The sequence below is a fragment of the Meleagris gallopavo genome, chromosome 2 (assembly GCF_905368555.1).
Source record: "Meleagris gallopavo chromosome 2, MGAL_WU_HG_1.1, whole genome shotgun sequence".
NCBI lineage: Eukaryota > Metazoa > Chordata > Aves > Galliformes > Phasianidae > Meleagris > Meleagris gallopavo.
In genome coordinates, this window is record NC_139405.1 from 2306115 (window position 1) to 2326398 (window position 20284).

The window sequence follows — 20284 nt, forward strand, 5'->3', positions numbered from 1 at the left end:
CTACATTGCTTCTACGTAATCCTCACACATCAATCCCATGGGCCTTCATGATTCTTCTTTCTAAACTTTCTAGCACTGTTCTGTTAAAGCTCAACAAACATTACTTCGTGTTCACCTACAAAATGCCACCTCAATGTTACTTCTTTGCTTCTCACTTGTAACTTGCAATTCTCTGCTTTAAGTGTTTTGGCTTCCCTGTAATTTAAGCTTTAAACACCTGGAGTAACTGTCTCTTGTGCTTTACAACAGAAAAGATTGTGTTGCTTCTATCCTTTATGTTATTATAACATGAGAGCTTTGAACACTGACTTGTTATGAGAATAGCAGTTTTAATGAGTAATAATGACAAAAATCATCGAGAAGTCAGAGAAGAGCGAATGTGAATGCAGGGAAGCCTGGCGAACGCTCTTGCTCTGCCACCTGATGTGCTTTAATACTAAAACAGAACCGCAGCGGTGCGCTCAGGATCTGGATAAAGCCACGGGCACTCCCGCGTCCTCGCATGGCCCTTCCCGGCCGCCGTACCCGCCGTGACTCCGCCAGGGGTGCGGCGCTGCGCTCACACCGCGGAATCGAAACGAAACCGCCGGGGCGAGAGCCAATCCGCTTCGAGCTTACTGCGCGGCGGCCCGCCCCGGCTCCTCCAGCAGCCAATAGGGTGCCTGCCGCCGCTGACGTACCCGCCCAGCCCCGGTGCGATGGCCGCCGCCACGAGTTGTCGGCGCGCCGCGCTCGGCCGTCTGTCCGTCGGAGCCGTCAGCGGTCGGGCCGTGACGCGATGGCGGCGCTTCCTGCTGCCTGGCGGCGGGACGCGGCTGGTGTCCGCCCGCAGCGCGGCGGCGGAACGCGGGCTCTGCTGTGCCGTGACGGTGGACGTCGGGGGCAGGTGAGGGGTCGTGCGGCGGCGGCTGCGCGGGGCCGGGTGTCTGGGCTGGAAGAGCTGTGAGGCAAAGGCGCGTTGGAGCGCGGCGTTTGGGCCTCGGCGTGAGTCACGAGGCCTCAGATATCAGTACGAACATCCTTCCGAATGGATGCCGCAGGTGAACGTGTCGTGGATTTGCGGTTGTTGTCAGTACGGGGTTCTTTCTTTCCAACAGGAAGATGGAACTGTCTTCTGGAAAGCTTGCCAGGTTTGCTGATGGAGCTGCTGTCGTTCAGGTAAAAACGGCCCCAGACATAGGGAACTTCACATCTTAGTGGGGCATCAGGGCGTGCAGGGGAAAATGGGCCAGAAGGATCAGTGTATGCCCTGATGGTGTTTGGCTGTCTGCTACGGGAAGGGAGGGGGCAGGCCCTTCTTTCTGAACGGTTGCTGCTGCAACCATGGAATGATGTGAGTTTTTTTTCTGCAGAGAATGTTTTGAACTATAATTTTAATATTAAGTTTGGGGCTTTAAAATGCTATGTAGTGGATAATCTCAATATGTTTTTCCTTGATCCAGCTAGGTGACACGGCAGTGATGGTCACAGCAGTCAGTAAAACCAAACCTTCTGCATCTCAGTTCATGCCGTTAGTGGTAAGTTCTAATGACAGAACTTTTCTGGTGGTCAGTAGCAGCCTTTAGTTGCACGAGTCATTGAACAGAAAGCTGAAGATACTGCGGGGAGCAAAGAAGGTAAAAAGCAAAGTACAAAGTTGGGTTTCAGAATAAAACAGAACATGATCAAATCCTTCATCTATGGATGAAGGAGGAGCCATAGATGCTGTCTACCTACCAAAAGACTTGTGGATTTGGATGTCTGCTGCAACAGCAGACTTCAAACGTTATGTTTTGGATGTGTGGGGAAGCTGTTTGGATTGTGACTCTTGAAGGGCTATTAGGGGTTAAGGATTCATATTCTAACTTGTGGCTGATTAATAGTAAGTTTTTCAGGGGTCTATCCTGGGGCATTGCCTGTTTGACACTTGTATCCGTGACCTGGAATTAACACTCATCACTCAAGGTGCAGTTGATTCAGCACTGACCTTGCTCTGAGCACAGTATTGGACCACAGACCTTCTGAGGCATCCCTTCTAGCTTGAGTGATTCTGTAGCTCTGAAATTAGTGGTCCGATGTCTTTAAGAATCCTTCTTTTGTTTTTTAAAAGGTCGACTATCGTCAGAAAGCTGCAGCAGCAGGAAGGATTCCAACAAACTATCTAAGAAGAGAACTTGGTACTACTGATAAAGAAATTCTTACAAGCAGAGTAATAGGTAGGCTGCAGTCATTTCATTGGCAGTACTTTAAAATATTTCATCACATCATGTATGTTTGAAAAGAGGCAGTAATTTATAACTGTGTCTTGCAAAGTTTCTGTTTCTGCAAAAATATCAGGAAAAAGAAGCAAAATTGCTTTTTGATAAAGTTTAACAGGGCTAATTTAAAAAAAATTGTGTCAGCTGGGGCTTTTTTTGCACATATTTTTTTTATGTATGTATCTGGCTCTTGAACTTCCATGTTGGCACTTCTGAGATTATAGTACCTAAGTTCTCATCCTAATGAGAGGTCACCTCTCCAGTTGCACATCTATTTGGAAAGATTGAAAAAACAAACAAGGTAAACTCAAAAGAATTTAGACACCAACTTACTGAATGGTACACATTCAGACTGTGCCTCTTGATTCTTCTAGAAAAGTCATTTCTACCATGGATAAAGATTATTTCGTGGATAAAATAATGCCTCTGAAATTCAACATTTACATAAACCTGATGTCAAATGCATCAGCATTTTAAGACTGCACTTTTGAGTTGAGAAGAACTCTAAGGCCTGGGTTCTTAAAAGTTTACAGATAAAATTAAGAGCATCTAGGATCTTGGAAGTAACACGCATGCTTTTGTTGTTTTACCTTGAGGACTGTATCTTTTTCATGTCTCTTCATTAGAAGCATTTCTGGTAATAAGGTTATAATCATACAACCATTACAAACCATGAAGACTTCTTAAAGTGTTTTTATCCTGTGTTTCATTACAGAGGATGTACACCCACACGTCTTATTTTTCTCTGAGTGCTGATGGAATTTTAGCGTGGATTATATATCATACTAAATTCCTTCCTGGGTTCTCCACTCTTTCTCTTCTTGTTTGCTTGAGTTGTTCATTTAAATGATCTTGTCAGCTTCTTGTGGAGTTTATTAGAAGATGAGCTGGATACTGACTACTGAAAACTGAACATTTGAATGTTTCTTTTGCAGATAGGTCAATCAGACCGCTCTTTCCAGTAGGCTACTTTTATGATACGCAGGTAAGTCACAGTCCTTCACTGTAGCTGCCTTTAGAATGGAAGAAAATCACACGTGATGTAGAAACTACTTTAAGAAAAGCAATTATTATTAGCATGAAGGATGGGCTTACGCTTTGAAAAACGGGCTGATTCTGTAATTCTGCTTTTTAGTTTCTTGTTTTCTTGTCTTGAAACTTTTATTACATGCTAGTTCTCAAATTTTGTTATAGAGATGCGGAGATAAATTCAGAAACACTGAGTACAGCAAGGGAAACAAAAGATAATAAATGTTACTTGCTTTAGCATTAGTGTTCTGGTTCTTCAGCATTAACCTCCTGGCTTAAGCACCTGAACAGGCTTTCCTTTGTAGCTAATCTTGTATAAGTTTGTGAAATGCTTTGTTTTATTGTCTTTAGCTTTGTAATGATAGCTAATACAGATGTATAGATCAAAATTATTTATTGTCTTTTATCTTATGCCAGATCCTTTGTAATCTTTTAGCAGTAGATGGTGTCAATGATCCTGATGTTCTAGCAATTAATGGAGGTAAGAGTGCTGTCAATAACATATTGCTTGTGTGATTTTAATGTAATCTCTTTGTGCTAATAGGAATTCTTATCTTGTTATTCTAGCTTCTGCAGCTCTTGCTTTGTCTGATATCCCATGGAATGGTCCTGTTGGTAAGTACATATTTTGAAATCATGGGTGGCCTGAACATAATGGAAGAACAGTTGGCTTCTCCTAACAAAAATTTGAAAGTACAGGTTGCTGTCTTTTGTTTAATGTAGTGAAATTCACTTCATGGTGAATAAAATTATAGTACTTCAAATCATTATTTATTTTCCTAGACAAAATGTATTTTGAAATATTATTGTTTTTAAATGCAAAGTAAAATGATGCCTTAAAAGAATTTTTTTTTTTTTTTTAATTTTAATAATAATTTTCTGGAGTTTTTTTCTAGGTGCAGTAAGGGTAGGACTGGTTGATGGAGAAACTGTAATCAATCCAACTCGAAAACAAATGTCTTCTAGCACTTTGAATTTAGTTGTTGCTGCAGCCCCACAAAACCAAGTGGGTAAGTAGATAATAATTAATATTTCTTGAATGTTCAGTTTGAAAATCAAGTAAATGCCTCATTACAAATATTTTTCTGATCTTTGAAAATTGTATCTTTAAACAATATTGATAAGAAACTTAAAGGTAAAATAATTTCTATTGTACCATTTATAGGTAATCTGTATTTCCTTGGTTGAATTATAGATTATTAATTGAATTTCTGTGGGGTGTTTTTTTGTTTTTTTTTAATATTTTTTTTTTAATATTTTTTAATTTTCCATTGACAGTTATGTTGGAAGCAACTGCTGAGAATATATTGCAACAAGATTTCTGTCATGCTATCAAAGTAGGGGTGAAGCAAACCCAGCAAATAATTCAAGGAATTCAACAGCTAGTGAAAGAACGTGGTGTTGTCAAGAGAAATGTTCAGAAATTATTTGTTGCTCCTGAAGAGATTGTGGAATGTGCAAAGAAGTAAGTTGAGAACAAATAGTTTTGGCCTGATGTCTATTAACTGGCTCAAAAATATATACTTAAAGATTATTTAATCATCTGTGACCAAAAAGCATGGAGTATTGTTCAACAAAATCATCTTTTAAACATTTAGAATTTCTTGCAGCATTTTCCAGTGGAACTTAGAGCCATCTTCAGCTCGGTTTTCATGCTTAGTGAGCAGGGCAGGGCAAAAAAAAAAAAAAAAGTGACATGAAAAGTCAGTGGAAGCTGTATGCCGTTCTTGTGAAGTAGTGGCCCATGTTGTGTGGCTTTTGTGAGCTTTATTGTGGAGGAGATAAAAACGAGAGCATGTAAGATGGACAGCTGGGGCTAGTAATGTATGGAAATGGAAGTCTGATGCTTTCATGCTTCTCATAAAAATGTTCCATCTCCAAAAATTAAAAAATAAATATAAAAACACGTGGTTGTACTTTTAAACTATTTTTCAAAAATTCTTTTTTTTCTTCCTGCAGACTTGCTTTTAACAAGATCTATGCAGTGTTCACAGATTTTAGCCATGATAAAGTACGTACAATTCCAATGTGATTTATTTTTAATATAATAAAGCTAGTAAGATTTAGTTTTTGTTCTCCTTTTGAATGTATGTGGAATAGTAATAATAAATTGTCTTGTAAGTCCTTATCTACCAGAGCTAATTTGTAGCAACACTTGTCAATCTCTCTGAAATTTCGTGAAGACTCTATTACTTTGAGTTTTACAGAACTTCAAAACAAACTCAACAACAGCCCAGATTTCCTTTGTTCTGCTGTGTAGAGTTAACTAATTGCAAATCCTGTGTTCTAGATTTCTAGAGATGAAGCAATTAACAAAATAAGACTTGAAACAGAAGAGCAGCTGAAAGGTATTATTTTCTGCTTTCCTGGTATTTAGAAAAGCTTAAATGATGCTGCTTAAATATAGTACAGTATAGGGTTTTTTGTTTTGTTTTGTTTTTTTGCAGGGTTATCTTAATAGTTGTCTGTAATTCATTTTCTAGTTTCAGTTGCAATTGCTTTTTCTTTTTTTTTTTTTTTTAACCACTTATTTATTTCTTTTATGCCTAGAAAAATTTCCAGAGGCTGAGCCATATGAAATCATGGAATCTTTCAATGCAGTCTCAAAGGATATCTTTAGAAATCTTATTCTGAATGAATACAGAAGGTAAGTATGTCAAACTCCATGCTGAATAGTAACTTCTGAATTTTTTTTTTTATTATTTAAGACTATATTTCATTGATTTCATAATTTCTGCTTCTCACTTCAGGTGTGATGGGAGAGATTTGACTTCCCTCAGAGACATTAAATGTGAAGTGAACATGTTTAAAATGCTTCATGGATCAGCCTTATTTCAGAGAGGTCAAACACAGGTAATATTTTTTTTATGTTAAAAAGATGTTGAAACAGAAGGTTTTTGTGTGAAATACAGTGTGTTGTTCATATTTAGGAAAGCATTTGGGTGACTTTAACTTCTCTAGCATTTGCTTAATTGGGGTTTTTGATATGTAGGGCAATGTTAAGTTTTCTCTATAATGCAATCCTCTAAATGAAACTTCATATATTTTTTTAATATAACTGGACTAAAAGGGAAATAGTACAAAAAATTACATTGATATGATGATATGAGCTGTTTGTTTTTGTTTGTTTTTTTTTTTTTAATTCCTTTCCAAAGCGTGAGATGGGTAGATTTTAAGACTATACTCAGGATCTACACAAAAGGTCATAAGGAGGATCTGGGGAACTACAGACCTGTCAGTCTGGCCTCAGTGCCTGGAAAGGTTATGGAATAGATTGTCTTGAGTGAGCTAACACAATATTTGTGGGATAACTGGGATATCAGGCCTAGCCAGCATAGGTTCATGAGTAGCAGATCCTGACCAACCTGATCTCCTTCTATGATTGAGTGACCCGCCTGGTGGTTGAGGAAAAGGCTGTTGATGTAGTCTGCCTAGACTTCAGCAAAGCTTTCAGTGCTCTCTGCCACAGTATTCTCCTGTAGAAGCTGGCAGCCTGTGGCTTGGACAGGTGCACTCTTAACTGAGTAAAGAACTGGCTGGATGGCCAAACCCATAGATAGATGGAGTTAAATCCAACTGGTGTCTAATAACAAGTGATGTTCCCTGTGGGTCGGTGTTGGGGCCTGTCCTGTTGCATATCTTCATTGATGACCTGGATGAACAGGTTGAGTACACTTTCATTAAGCTGGCAGATGACACCAAACTGGGAAGAAGTGTCCATCTGCCTGGGGCAGGAAGGCCCTACAGAATGATCTGGACAAACTGGATCGCTGGGCTGAGGCCAGTGGGATGGAATTTAGCAGGACCGAGTGCTGGGTGCTTCATTTTGGCCACAGCAGCCCCAGGCAACGCTACAAACTTGGAGTGGCTGGAAAACTGTGGAAGAAATGGAACACTGGGGGTGTTGGCTGATACTGAGCTAAACATGAGCCAGCAGTGTGCCAAGGTGGCCAAGAAGGCCAAGACCATTCAGTTTGGATATTAGGAAACATTTCTCCTCTGAAAAAACAGTGAGGCATTGATGCAGGCTGCTCAGGGAGGTGGTTGAATTCTTGAATGTGTTCAAGAAATGTATAGATGTGGTATCAAGGGACGTGACTTAGGTTATCTTGTTGGTAGGTGGACAGTTGAACTGAATGATCTCAGAGGTCTTTTCCAACCTTGGTGATTCTATGATCAGGTCTGTTACTTATTTACAGAATCACACCAAGGTTGGAAATGACCTACAAGATCATCCAGTCCAACCAATTATATATTAAACATCTACTTTTCTTGAAAGATTCAACCACTGTTGTGACTCACTGCTGGGTATGTGGGTAGCTACAAAGACTGATTTGCTTATTGTTGGATCCTGGATATCCTCCTAAAAATAATGCGTGCTCAAAGTCTGTGCGTTGCTATTTGACCCACCATTGTCTGCACAATTTTAACCTTTGATTCTTAAATGAGCTACTTCAGTTTTACAGAACATACTGTTGGCTTCTGACAAGATAGGAAATATTAAAATGGTATTTTTAGATGTCATCACTTGTAAGATCACACAGTCTTTACAAGATGTGAATGTTTGAGATGTGAAGAAAAAGTGATAGGTGATGCAATCATATCTGTTGCTGTAATCATTCTTTTTTAATTTTTTTTTCTACTAGTATGAAAAGACTGTTTACCTTGTTTTCTTATTCCAGGTTCTCTGCACTGTTACATTTGACTCCATAGAATCCAGTGTAAAATCAGATCTTATCTCAACAGCTGTGAGGTATGTGTGTATCTTTGGGTGTTTTTTTGTCAGCAGTGAGAGCATAAACACGTTGTTTAATCAATGGATATACAGATGGTATATATCCAGGAGCTTGGCTAATATTATATTGGAGGAAATGAGAGAAAGTCACTCACCCTATCCTGGGCTCGCGAGATGAACTCCTGATGGAGCAGATCTCCAGAGAGATCCTTCCCCACTGGCAGTCAGCTCTTAAATGGGTCTAGGAGAGGTGGAGCCAGGCTCCACCCCTTCCTGCAGCACAGGTGAATTGCCTTCACCTGTGCTTCTATGGCTGACTCATTGCTCACCTCAGGTGATCAATCAAAGGTTCAGGCCGTGATTCAGCAGCCCCATACACATGTTCATTAAAGAACCTGTCTGATAAAAATATATTAATTCCACAGACACACATTTGAAGTTCAAGGGTACTGCAAGTTGTGTCCAGTTTGGTTTTGAGAGAAAGAAAATAGCAAATGAATTTTGCATTTGTAAAACTGCACCAATATGTCAGGTCTCTTGGAGAGAAAAAAAAATATATATATATATATATATTTTATATTGATATATATATTATATCAAAGCTGATTCTCTTTGTTCCATCATACTTGGAAGTTGGTATGTCTTCCAGTCATTTCATTGCTTTCTCATAGGTTTTGAAGTGTTTCTTCGATGTCTGATACATGTAGCCCATGAAGCACTGCTGTGTTTGTCAATCTTGGTTCAAGTGTTTCCCACGCAAAAAGCAGCAGATTTTATTTTTTTCTTTTTCCCTGCTGAATAAGCCTTTTTAAATATTTTATCTCAAAAATAGAAATGTTCAGAGGGTAAAAATGTTTGTGGTCTTTTTTTAGTGGAGTAAGGAAAATTGAACTTGCGGTGTAGCAAACAAGCCCTTGTGCCATTAACTTTCTATTGCTGAGAGCTAACTTGTTGGGAAGAGGAAAATCCTTCCTTTTAAAGCTGCAGTTCAGTGATCTCATCCCATCAGTGTGGGAGCTTTCACGTAGTAGTGTCAGGTTTGTTTTCCTTCTGTTTATTTATTCGTTTGCTTTTTTATTTTTGACCTGGAGGTGCTTGCCCATGTTTGTTAATTTTACTGTTCTGGGAATTCAGTTTATGCTAAGTATTCTCTAACTAGTAGCCAGTAGAATGTTTCATAAACCAGAGAGACAGATTGCCTGTATGGTGAAGCTCAGTGAAACAAGTCTTGACCTGAAACAGCTGGGTTTTGTAGATTAGCATTTTTATTTGTTGTTAAGTATCAATTCTTGGGATAATTCAATAAAATTTTTGACCGTAGGCATCTTTCAAGTTAATTGAGTAATCTTGTAGACTTTGATTTTTTCCTACTGAGTGCTTGTATTTCTTAGTCCTTATTGAAGCGTGTGCAGTAAAATACTGGCTCTTGAAGTTTGTCTATCACTTGATGGATCAAAATGAGCATAAAATTAGGAAGGCTGCTTAAATGACTATAGCTGACATATGATGCTCATTTCTTTGTAGACCACAGTTTTAATAGAAGTACTAGAAAAAAAAATATCTTAAGAAAAAAAAAAAAAGATGAACAGTGAATCAGTAGATTAGCTGGTTTGGTCAATTTGTAAGCATAGCTGAATATAATCTTATTACTATAGGATGTAAGATGTGTTCTTCTGATGTGTTCTTGTTGTTTGTTGTTGTCTTTTTTAATTAATAGTGGAATAAAAGATAAGAACTTCATGCTTCATTATGAGGTGAGTGTTTTATTGTGTCACAGCTGTGCGTGATTTCTGTAAGAGCTTCTGGTCTTGCTTTTAAAGGTGAAATTGGTCCCTTCCAAGGATGTTAGTTATTTCTAGATCTGAATTAGAACTTACAAATAACAACTTATATGTGAATTTATCCTGCAGTTTATGAACAAAAGTACTGTTAAATGCTTAATTTGCAAGTTGCCATTTTATGCAGTCTTTCTAGTAGTTTAACAATTGTCAGCTCCTTAGGGACAAGTTATTGCTGCAGACAGGATGAAGCTGCTCGATTATTTCTAGTTAACTAGAAATACATTCCAGTTGCCATCTGCAGCAATACTAAATAGTGTTTTACAGCCTTTGAAACTTACCCATGGTATTTTGTATGGGCAAGAGACGTGTTGTTTCTAAGCTAATCTTGTCTTCCAGAAAATGCAAGATTTCTAACGTGTTGTTTGACAAGCTTCCTTAGAGTAGCTTGTCTTACTCCCCTGCTATCTTGCAACTCTTTTATTTTCTCTTCTTTTGTGGAATAAAGCAGATGTAAAATAAACACTGTCAGATAATCTCAACTTGCAGACTAGGTGACTGATATTGTTTGGTTGTTAGATTTTTGTTTCACTTGTTTCTGCTTTGTTTGGCACCTTGAGATGTGCCAAAACTTCCAAGTGTGTGTTTTGAAGTGGAAAAAATAGAAGTTTTCTGTATGTATATTTTGGAATTTCTTTCTTCTCTACAGTTTCCTCCTTATGCAACTAATGAGATTGGCAAAGTTACTGGTGTGAATAGAAGAGAACTTGGACATGGTAAGATAAGGCTACAAAAATTGTCTCATGCTCTAAGCTTTAACATTTTTGTCTGGTTGGTTTTATTTATGGCTCAATTTTTGTATTATTTTTTACCAGGTGCACTGGCAGAGAGAGCACTGAAACCAGTTATTCCCCAGGATTTCCCATTCACTATACGAGTTACTTCTGAAGTCTTAGAGTCAAATGGTACTGTGACTTTTTTACTCTGAGAAATGAGAGGTGAAGATTGACTCTTAAAGAAACATCTAGATGTAGATGTTTTTGTAGGCCACAAATTTAATTAAGTTCTAAAATTTGGTATCTCTATTATCTGAAGTACTTTAAAGTGGGAAGAATACATATGGTCGTGAGCAATAAACCCACAGCACAGTATCACTGAGATGTAAGTTTAAATATGGTTTTTAATAAAAAGGCTTGTACTGAGACCAGTTAGTCAGCTGCAGTTATACGCTGAATTACAGATAACTTCTGTCTGTTTGTTCTCATTTCCCAAAAGAAAGCTATTGATTTCAGTTTTCTGCAGGTTCCCTTCTGTGGCCAGGAGTTCTTTGAGGTCCACCAGCAATTTCTTAGTGTTGTGAGATCTGGTGCCTGGAAGGAAGAATTAGTGGAGAAAGGGAATAAGTCCCGTCTGTAGTTGACTAGCTCCTAGCTTACTTATCTAGAATATTTAATATCAGTTATGATGCTTGTTGGTCTCTCTTTGTACCAGTATCATGAAATATTCAAAGTCTTACCCATTTCTTTATGAAGTGCTTCTTCTGTAGAAACCTTCTGGCTAAGTATTGTTAGTTATTATGGTATGAGTGTTGCTCTACCGTATCTTCTGGCTAGCAGAGTCAATTTCCAGATGGTCACTGAAGAACATAAATGGCAGGTTTTATTTCAGGTGCTTTTGACCAATGTTTAATGCTATTTTTCCCCTGTATTCTAACTCCTTAGGGTCCTCGTCAATGGCTTCTGCATGTGGTGGAAGTCTGGCATTAATGGATGCAGGTACAAAATGTGGTACTTACGAAGATAAACTGCATATTGCAATACATTAAAGGACTTTGAAATGATCTAAGCTTATAAAAATGTATTTTAATTACCATTATTAGGAGTTCCTGTATCAAGTGCAGTGGCAGGTGTAGCAGTAGGTCTCGTTACCAAATATGATCTGGAAGGAAGAGATCTTGAGGATTACCGTTTGCTGACAGACATCCTGGTGAGGCACAGTTGTTTCTGTTGATGCTTCCAGCTTTCTTCTGTAATGTTTTATCCATGTAATTCCAGGTGCTGCTATGTTATTTCTTTTAAGCTCTTAGAAGTTTTCTGTTTTCACTGAATTTTGGAAGAAAACGATTGGTAATTGTTGGATGTTTTTGTGTACTGAGAAGCACAATATACTAGGAGGAAAATGAGCTGTTGGCAAGGTTGTGGGGGAGAAAAAAAGCACGTTATCATCCTTCTTCCATGGCAGTCTTTGGTAGTACTGAGTCAACTGTGGATTAGTTCAGAAAATGAGTCCACAAAGGTTCTTAATTTATAAGGAGAGAAAGAAACATATTCATTAGGAACAGTAAAATAAGATTCACTGAATAGGGGGTGAAAGGAAAAATCTGAAAAGTGATAACTGCAAGTGGCTTCAGGTTCACTTTGTGGCTTATTGGCACCTAAAGTGTACTTTTGGTATAATGAGTTTTGGCACTGGAATGTATTTAGGCCAATTTGGTTTTTTTTCTGCTTATACTGACAGGGAATTGAAGACTATTATGGTGATATGGACTTCAAGATGGCAGGTACTAGTAAAGGAGTAACTGCCTTGCAGGTATGCTAACAGAAAATACTGCTATAATTTTCAAGAAGATTCTCTCTAAAAAATGCTTTCCCTACATATTGATGTCTCTTAACTCTTCTCACATTAGGTTGATCTAAAACTACCAGGAATACCCATAAAAATTATCATGGAAGCTATTCAACAAGCTACAGGTATATGCATACATTTGCATCCATTTTTATTATAAAATGTATTAAATTATAAGCTGCACTTTATTTTTACTTGGGACTGGGGAACATGAGGAAGATTTCACCACACCCACACACCCCTCCCAGTGTATTATAGTTACATGTTTTTGTTAGAGGAGAGTTCAGCTTCTGCAGGGCTTGACCCTTCCCAGTGCACTGTTTCATATCATTGTACATAGTATCAATGAAAATATGTGCTGCTTCTAGAGGTTACTTTTCTACTAATAGAAGGAAGAAAAAATGCAATTGGTGTCACTATTGTAGGAGCTCTGTTCACGTTTTGGGAAAAAAAAAAAAAATGCATTAAAACTTGTAGCAGTAGACTGGGGAGAAAAATCATTTATGGAAGCACAGCATTGAGGTGATGGAATGTATTATGAAGTATTTGATTCCAGTATTTTGGAGTTGCTTGATGTGAAGAAATGCAATTCTACTAAGCCATGTCAGTTAATAAACACATAAGTAAATAAAAATTGTCATGTACTCAAACCATATGTTGGTGAGATGGGGGGAGAGGGTTTACCCAAGTTGTGTTAAGTTACTATGATACTTTAAATTAGGCAGAAGGTAGATTTTATGAATGGATGCTTATCTGCTTTTAACTTATCTTAAGTTTCTTGGTTTTGTTACAATCTTATGCAAAATGACTACTTCCTTTTCCCCAACCCCTGCAGCTGCAAAGAGGGAAATTTTACAAATTATGAACGAAACACTGGCAAAACCCAGACCTAACAGAAAAGAAAGTGGACCGGTTGTAGGTAATACTAGTTGTACGTTGATATGAATTGATGCCTTTTATAGTTTTTAAGAAGCTGTTATGGAAAACAGCTTTTATTAACAAATATCTCATTTTTCTGTCTCTGTTCCACTGGGGATACTTTTTGATTTGTGCTTTGAGGTGAATTTTTGCTTTTTATTGCCCTGAGGACAGTATTGTACCATTTTACTTGACACCAGAAAGCAGAATTGACCTGAAACTGCGTGAAACTCATGAAATCAAAATAGGTATAAATGTCAATACTGGAACAGCTTGTGTTAATTTATGCTCTAAGTGCTTACATTTATTTTAATTCTTAAATGTAATTTAATCACTGATCAGCATATAATACAAATAGCTGTTAAAAATTAAACATAAATGAATTAGACTTGATTTTTGTGTTGGCGTTCAGAATTATCATATTTAGCATTTCAGAGTATCTTTACATGCTCTTTCAGAAACTATCCATGTTCCATTATCAAAAAGGCTAAGATTCCTTGGTCCTGGGGCCTATAACTTGAAGAAGCTGCAAGCTAAGACTGGTAAGATATCCTTGTTTAACGTGATAATTTATTCTAATGTGTTCCTAGTGTCTCTTCATACAAAACCATACAAAAGTTATTAGTGTAGAGTTCTAATTAATGGATGTTGGTAGCACAAATAGTGTTATCACAGCTACTGTTAAGCATTAATGCTCTCTCCTTGTCCTTTCAGAACTTAGAAGTAGGCAAGCTTAAGCTTCCCACATTGTTTAGTGTAAGTGACTTTTGTACTCCAACAAGAACACCTTAGGAAATACACAAGAAGTACCGTTGAGCAAAAAGTGTACTTGGTGATGCAAACTATGTAATGGTTTATGTTTTCAGACTTGTACATTCAGCTGTTCCAGTGCTGAGTACAAATCAAGCATTTCCTCTATCTTTGCTAGACATGCCTGTGTTTTGAGTTGTTAAGACTCACTTCAGTGAGCTCAAATGTGTAAATTCTCTTCAGAGTTGCTTGCAGTTCATCTTGCAGTAGGAATTTCCAGAAGTATGATGCACATATGGCAGTATTTCTCTGGGCTTACATGAGAGGTAGTTAAAGATCTTTCCAAGGACCATTTTCTAGATAATGTTGAATGGGCAGTGAAGTCAGGCAAGTCTGATGTGTTACAAACGTGTTTCAGGATAGATAAAATATATGCAGCTACTTTGTCTACAGACTAAAGCCTTGTGGTTAAGAAGGGGCATTGAGTCCTTCCTACAGTGTTCATGCATTGTTTTGCTAGCATGCTGTGAAGAGTTCTGATATATTGTTAACATGCTGGGATACGTTAGAAATACAGTGCAGCATCGCAGTGCAAGGATTACAGGAGTAATCTGAACCAGGGCTCAAAATGATTACAAGTGGTGTGAGAGTTTTCTGAGCGTGGTGCATTTCTTGGAAGAAGTGAATCATTGCATTCACAGATGCTTCAGAAAGTGCTGCTGTGAGTGTGAGAAGAATAGAGCTGTTGTGCTTCGTGGAGTTTTTGTGTTTGTTCACACACAAAAAAACCACAACTTTTGTCCATGTGATTGACATCAGTGAAACTGGATTTAGTCTCCACTTAGCTAATGAGATAACTGTAACCAACATTCAGCCATGACAGAGGTATCTCTGCTGTGATACTACTGACACATCAGTCTTTTTCTGAGTACTTTACTGTAAGCAGAGATTCTTTTCTTCTTTCATGTAGTAAGTCTCTAATTCTAGAAAGCTACTTGTAGAACTCTTTAAAATGCCTGATATTTTAAACATGTATTTAGAAGACGTTCTGCTTCAGCTGCTGTGGACTTGAAATGCTTAATCTAGCTGGCTTCTGTAGTGCTTATTAAGGAGACAAGCTGAAAAAAAATTGAGGAAAAAATAAATTTCCCTTTGGGTGGAAAAATTAGTCTAGAGATGTGAAGAATTTTACTGTGCAATCTTACTGTGTTCTGGCCCTGAAGAACTTTAATTTCTATCAGCCGTTAGTCAAAGCTTTAGTTTTATTAAGATGGATATTAAATTAATTTTTAATTTCTTACACTTACCTTGACAGGGTTTAGTTTAATGTTTCTTTTTTTTTCCTCTTACAAAAAGATTATAATAAAGAATACTTGTGCAAATGTGAATGATTCCATGTGGGGCACAAGTTTGCCCAAGTATTTGACAAGCATACCTGCAATGTGGTTGCTGTAGAAAAGCTGTCTGTTGCAAAGAATATTTGAAATGATTACAACAGATCGTGTCAAAATATGCAAGATGACTTTGCTCTGCCAGTCTTTACTGGGTGTGAATTTTCTGCTTGATGAAATTGTAGGGATGTTCACTGACATCTCTTCATTAATAAATTCTGTTTCTAAGGTGTAACTTTAAGTCAGCTGGATGAAGAGACGTATTCTGTGTTTGCTCCCACACCTAGTGCTATGCATGAAGCAAGAGAATTTATTGGTGAACTCTGCAAAGATGATGTAAGGACAAACTTTTGTTGTTAGTTTTTTTCAGATTGTATTTTGTGAGTATGTGTCTTACTGGTTTTTTTTCTTTTTTTTCCCCTGTAGCAAGAAGTTAATTTGGAATTTGGTGCAGTTTATACAGCCACAATAACTGAAATAAGGTACAAAGAATGCTCTGAAGTTGAATTTAGTTTATGTCCTTAGGTATATTTCTGATACATGAGGTAAAATTGATTTTTGAAAGGATACCAAACTCGTGGTGGTGACTTTGGCACTTGCAGTATTCCTGATATTTTGCTCTGTTGCAAATATTCTCTTCTCAATAAGGCTGTTTATTTTTGCTACTTAGTTTTTAGAATGTCTCTTTAAATTATAAACCTTAAGGTCTTCTTTTGCCTCTGTATGAAAGAAGTGGATGGAACCTGCTTTTTACTTTTCTGTGAGGACAAACAAATCTTCTATGGAAATTGCATGTGCTCTATGGATGTTCTACTTACTGCAGAACAATGTATTTTAACAACTTCCATCCACTTACAATTAAGGAGAAATGCAAAGACGTGTTATGGTTGGTGTAAAATTGTTTTTTTTAATGATAAGTAAAATCTTGTTTATGAGAAGTTTACCAGATCTTGTTTTGGAGTCAGTTTGCAAAATGAATTGCAAATTTCTCTCCCAGTATTTTGAGATAACAGTGCTATTCTCTGTTTCAGAGATTCTGGAGTGATGGTAAAATTGTATCCAAACATGACACCAGTGTTACTCCATAATTCACAGCTTGATCAAAGGAAGGTAATAAATGCTTAAATAAGTAGAAAACAAACAGTTAAGAGTTTCTAGTTTACATCATTTCTCACTAAACCTAGCGTGCATTACCTAGTCTTCACCCCTGGTGGAGTTTTGGAGTCTTAGCCTAGCAGCAACTTCCTGTTTAACCTTTGTCCTGTATTAAAGCTGCAAGCAATCTAACTTTTGAGTGCTATGGTCTTGCTCTTGATGCCATTAAGCACATCACCATCTCTAGGTCTAATACCCTTTCCTATATAACACAGCAGTTGCTCGTTAGCTTGTATTGAGCCACTTAGGTCTGTGTGAAGTTGCCTGATATGTAACATGAAGAAAAATGTATTGTTCTTGTTTTGCTCTTTTCTTCTCCTGAAAACTATGTTGGTGTAGACTGGTAGCAGAAATTCATGTTAGTGACAGGGGAAAGCATAGAAGAGAGCATCTGGTCAGCACTGGAAAAATACCTGCATGTATTGCTGACAGAAGAGCAGGGAGTGGCTTAAGGAAGTAAAAGTGTGGTTTTAACAAATGCAGATGGAGGAAGATGTAGTAATTATTTAAATGTAACTGTCAGCTACATTTTTGATAGTGTACTCTATATCTAATCTATATAAACAATCCGTTAATTAAGTTCCTGCAGTCTCTGGCTTGGCAGCAAACAATAAATAGATCTACTAATAATCTTTTGTTTCTTGCTATCATGCATTCTGTACATTAGCCAACAGTCCTTTGCAAGGTACATTGTTAAGAAGCTTTCCTTCTGCCTTCTTTGTGAGGAAAATGCACCTGTGATTTCTTCCTTGTCCTTCTGTAAGCTGGTTGCCTCCTCCAAGAGAAGGAGTTGTGTCAGGCACCTCATAGTGGTTTCCAGTTCACTGTCAATGTACTTTAAAACAACATCAGCTTTATAGAGAGCATATAATTATTCTCAACTGGTGATGCAGGGCAGATCTGAATTCCTGCCTTGCTGTTGCTGAAGTGATAATTTGTATCAATGAGAGAATATTTCTTTTCCAGCTACTGTTACTTGGCATTTATCTTTCATTTTTCATAATGCAATACAAAACCATACATTGTTTCTTTGGTATATTTTTACAGAAAAAAAAATTTACTGTAGTTAAAGGATTTATGCTGTGCTGAATCCCTAAAGGAAGGTATTTTTAAAATAAAACATTAAAAAAAAAAAAATTGTAAGATTAAAGTTTGTTTTTTTTTTTTTTTCCTGAAAAATACTGTGTTCTAGATCAAACATCCTAGTGCCCTGGGATTAGAAGTTGGACAAGAAATCCAGGTAATCTTATGGACTTTAAATTGACAACAAACTGCCATTCATGTATTAGTATTTGTGTGAATTTCTCTATTTTATGTTTATGAAGGAAGTACTGTCAGATTATTTTACTGTGCTGCTTAAATGCCTGATGATTTCAAAAAAAAAAACTCAATTTCTACTGTCATATTCCTGCTATCCTAAGCAGCACATTAATTTGACTGAGCAGTATAGACTTGAAGAGTGTCTGTTGTTTGTGATTTTTTTTTCTTCACATTAAAAAAAATAAGGAAAATGCCAGTTCTAGCTCTCTAAGTTGGTCACTCTCGTGTTGTTATTCAATCTAACTTTGTGATGTCCGAAGCATTGCGGTGATCTTAAAATGACAAGTTTTCTTAACAGGTTAAGTACTTTGGACGTGATCCAACTGATGGTAGAATGAGGCTTTCACGCAAAGTTCTGCAGTCACCAGCCACCACTGTGCTTAAAACCCTTACAGACAAAAACAGTATTGTCCTGGGAGGTACTGCTCCAGAGTCGTCTACTTCATCACAGTGACAAGTAAGGCTACCAGAAATATGAGAGACACCTCTGTACTGTACTTTCCTTATAAGTACTGTATAGAATTCTATCAGCCTTTCTTATACTGTACAGTTAATCTTCAGCAATGTGGGAATACTGCTTGCCAGCTATGTTACAACTTTTCACAAAGGACTTGATGTTGTACGATGGGTTCAAATGTCTCGACAGTTTCCAGCTTCCTAGACAGTGTACTTTCTCCAAAACCATTTTACCTCTTAAACATCTTCTTAAGTGTTCAGTCTTCTCTAACCTGCCACCAGAAGTGCTTCTGAATTTGGTGCCCTGGTATTAGGTTACAGAATATTTTCTATTTCTTCCATTATCTACCAGGGCTTCTTCCTGAAAATTTGAGCCATCTTCACCTGAGTCTGCAGATGTCTTCACAAGAATCTGTATATGGATGGGAGTGAACCATATTTTTAAAACAGATGCTGTTCATGCTTAAAAGTGATGTGGAACTTCAAAGTCTTGAAACTGATTAAAACACTGTTCAAAAGAAAAACAGAAACAAGCAACACTCTTACATTGTGTACCATGGGTGAGAATCTAGGAACTTGGAATTGTATAGATTAAAAAGCAGATTTTTTTTTTTTTCCCAACAATTGCTTCAGTTCTCAAGATTTTCTTCTCATTGTCATCTCAAGATAAAAATGTTAAGATGAGAAGTGCTGAAAAAGTGCTTCTGGGAGAAGAAATCACCCCGTACATTCGGTCAATGAGGTATGTCAGCAGGTGAGACATACTTGGCCAGACCAACCTCTGCTGGCTTTTCAGAGTATAAGATTGAAATGTTGAGTGAAATGTGTAAACTTAAAAATTATCGCCTTTATCATGATTGATGCTGTTTCAGATAAATACATGGACGACTGCCATAGGATTCAGAATTGCTAAAATTGATTATGTTTTATTGTCAGGCTTCCTGATCTTTTGAATTTCAAAATATTTCCTAGGGTCTCCCTAGAACTACTTGTTCTTCTACTGTGAGTTACAGATCTTAAAAATCCAAGAGAGATCCCTTCTGATGTACTCAAATTTGTAGATATTCCTCATAGGAAAATCAGGTTTCTAACAGCAAGTAGGCTCTGGACCTTTGAAGGAGAGGAGGAGAAAAAAAAAAAAAAAAAAAAAAAAAAACACTGGGGAGAAGAGAAATGTGAATTTATTGTAAAAAAATTGTTTTGCTTTTTTTACTCTAACCTAAAATATTAAAGAAAATGACTCGCCAGCTTCTTTTGTAGTTGTCTGTCTTTCATTAAGTCGTCATGCTAATCTGTAAGGGCTGTGTTCTTATATATTTCTTAGTAAGAATTCTAATACATTTGCTTACCAAGAGCTAGTTAACCTGGCTGGTATCCTAGTTGTTAGATAATGTTCTTGATAGTGTTAATGAAATAGTGTGCTTTTTCAAGGTGTAACTTCTCTTTATTATAGCAAATTTTCTGTAAAGTTCCTTTTTTTAGTGGGACAGTTACTAAAATACCACACAAAATACTTAGGAGCTTTTTAGTTAGTGCTTTGCCAATAAGATGCTTGCATTTGAGTCTGAAAATGAAAAACTTGAAACTTTCTCACCCGCAGTATTGATGGTTTGTGTTTGTCCATGTGGTGGTCTCATAACTGAACTGTGGGGATGCTGGGGAATTTGTTCAGTGGAGGGGGGAGGAAGATGTGTATGTTTCCATGGATGAAACCTCTACAATCAACCTGACTTCCTGTGTTTGTTACAAGTTCTAGGCTCAAAGGGAAGGGGTGGAAGGAAATTTTGTTTGGAAAGTGTCAGGGAGGAGCACAGACCAGATGCTCTTCTTAGAGGAGTGGAGCTCAGTTAGAGCCAGGAACTGAGTAAGTGTGTATAAATGAGAATCCTC

General features: G+C 37.4%; 1 protein-coding gene across 1 annotated transcript; it reads left to right on the top strand.

The window, feature by feature from the left end:
* The first annotated feature begins 649 nt into the window (after positions 1–649).
* On the top strand, positions 650–19984 carry PNPT1 (polyribonucleotide nucleotidyltransferase 1). The gene is made up of 29 exons (XM_085218564.1): positions 650–886; positions 1098–1158; positions 1443–1517; positions 2090–2195; positions 3173–3222; positions 3684–3747; positions 3834–3881; positions 4163–4276; positions 4545–4731; positions 5226–5277; positions 5557–5614; positions 5817–5913; positions 6017–6119; positions 7949–8019; positions 9719–9755; positions 10489–10555; positions 10655–10744; positions 11501–11554; positions 11659–11765; positions 12297–12368; positions 12466–12529; positions 13240–13323; positions 13781–13864; positions 15693–15799; positions 15890–15945; positions 16495–16573; positions 17811–17858; positions 18237–18395; positions 18747–19984. The coding sequence occupies exons 1-28, from the start codon at positions 699–701 to the stop codon at positions 18390–18392; spliced, it is 2379 nt and encodes a 792-aa protein (XP_085074690.1). The 5' UTR covers positions 650–698; the 3' UTR covers positions 18393–18395; positions 18747–19984.
* Positions 19985–20284: the final 300 nt, after the last annotated feature.

Excerpts from the sequence above, each read along its gene's own strand:
- PNPT1 (XM_085218564.1), top strand. The coding sequence starts at position 699 with ATGGCCGCCGCCACGAGTTGTCGGCGCGCCGCGCTCGGCCGTCTGTCC. Across the intron at positions 1,159-1,442 it reads ATGGAGCTGCTGTCGTTCAG|CTAGGTGACACGGCAGTGAT; the intron begins GTAAAAACGGCC and ends TCCTTGATCCAG. Across the intron at positions 3,882-4,162 it reads CCCATGGAATGGTCCTGTTG|GTGCAGTAAGGGTAGGACTG; the intron begins GTAAGTACATAT and ends GTTTTTTTCTAG.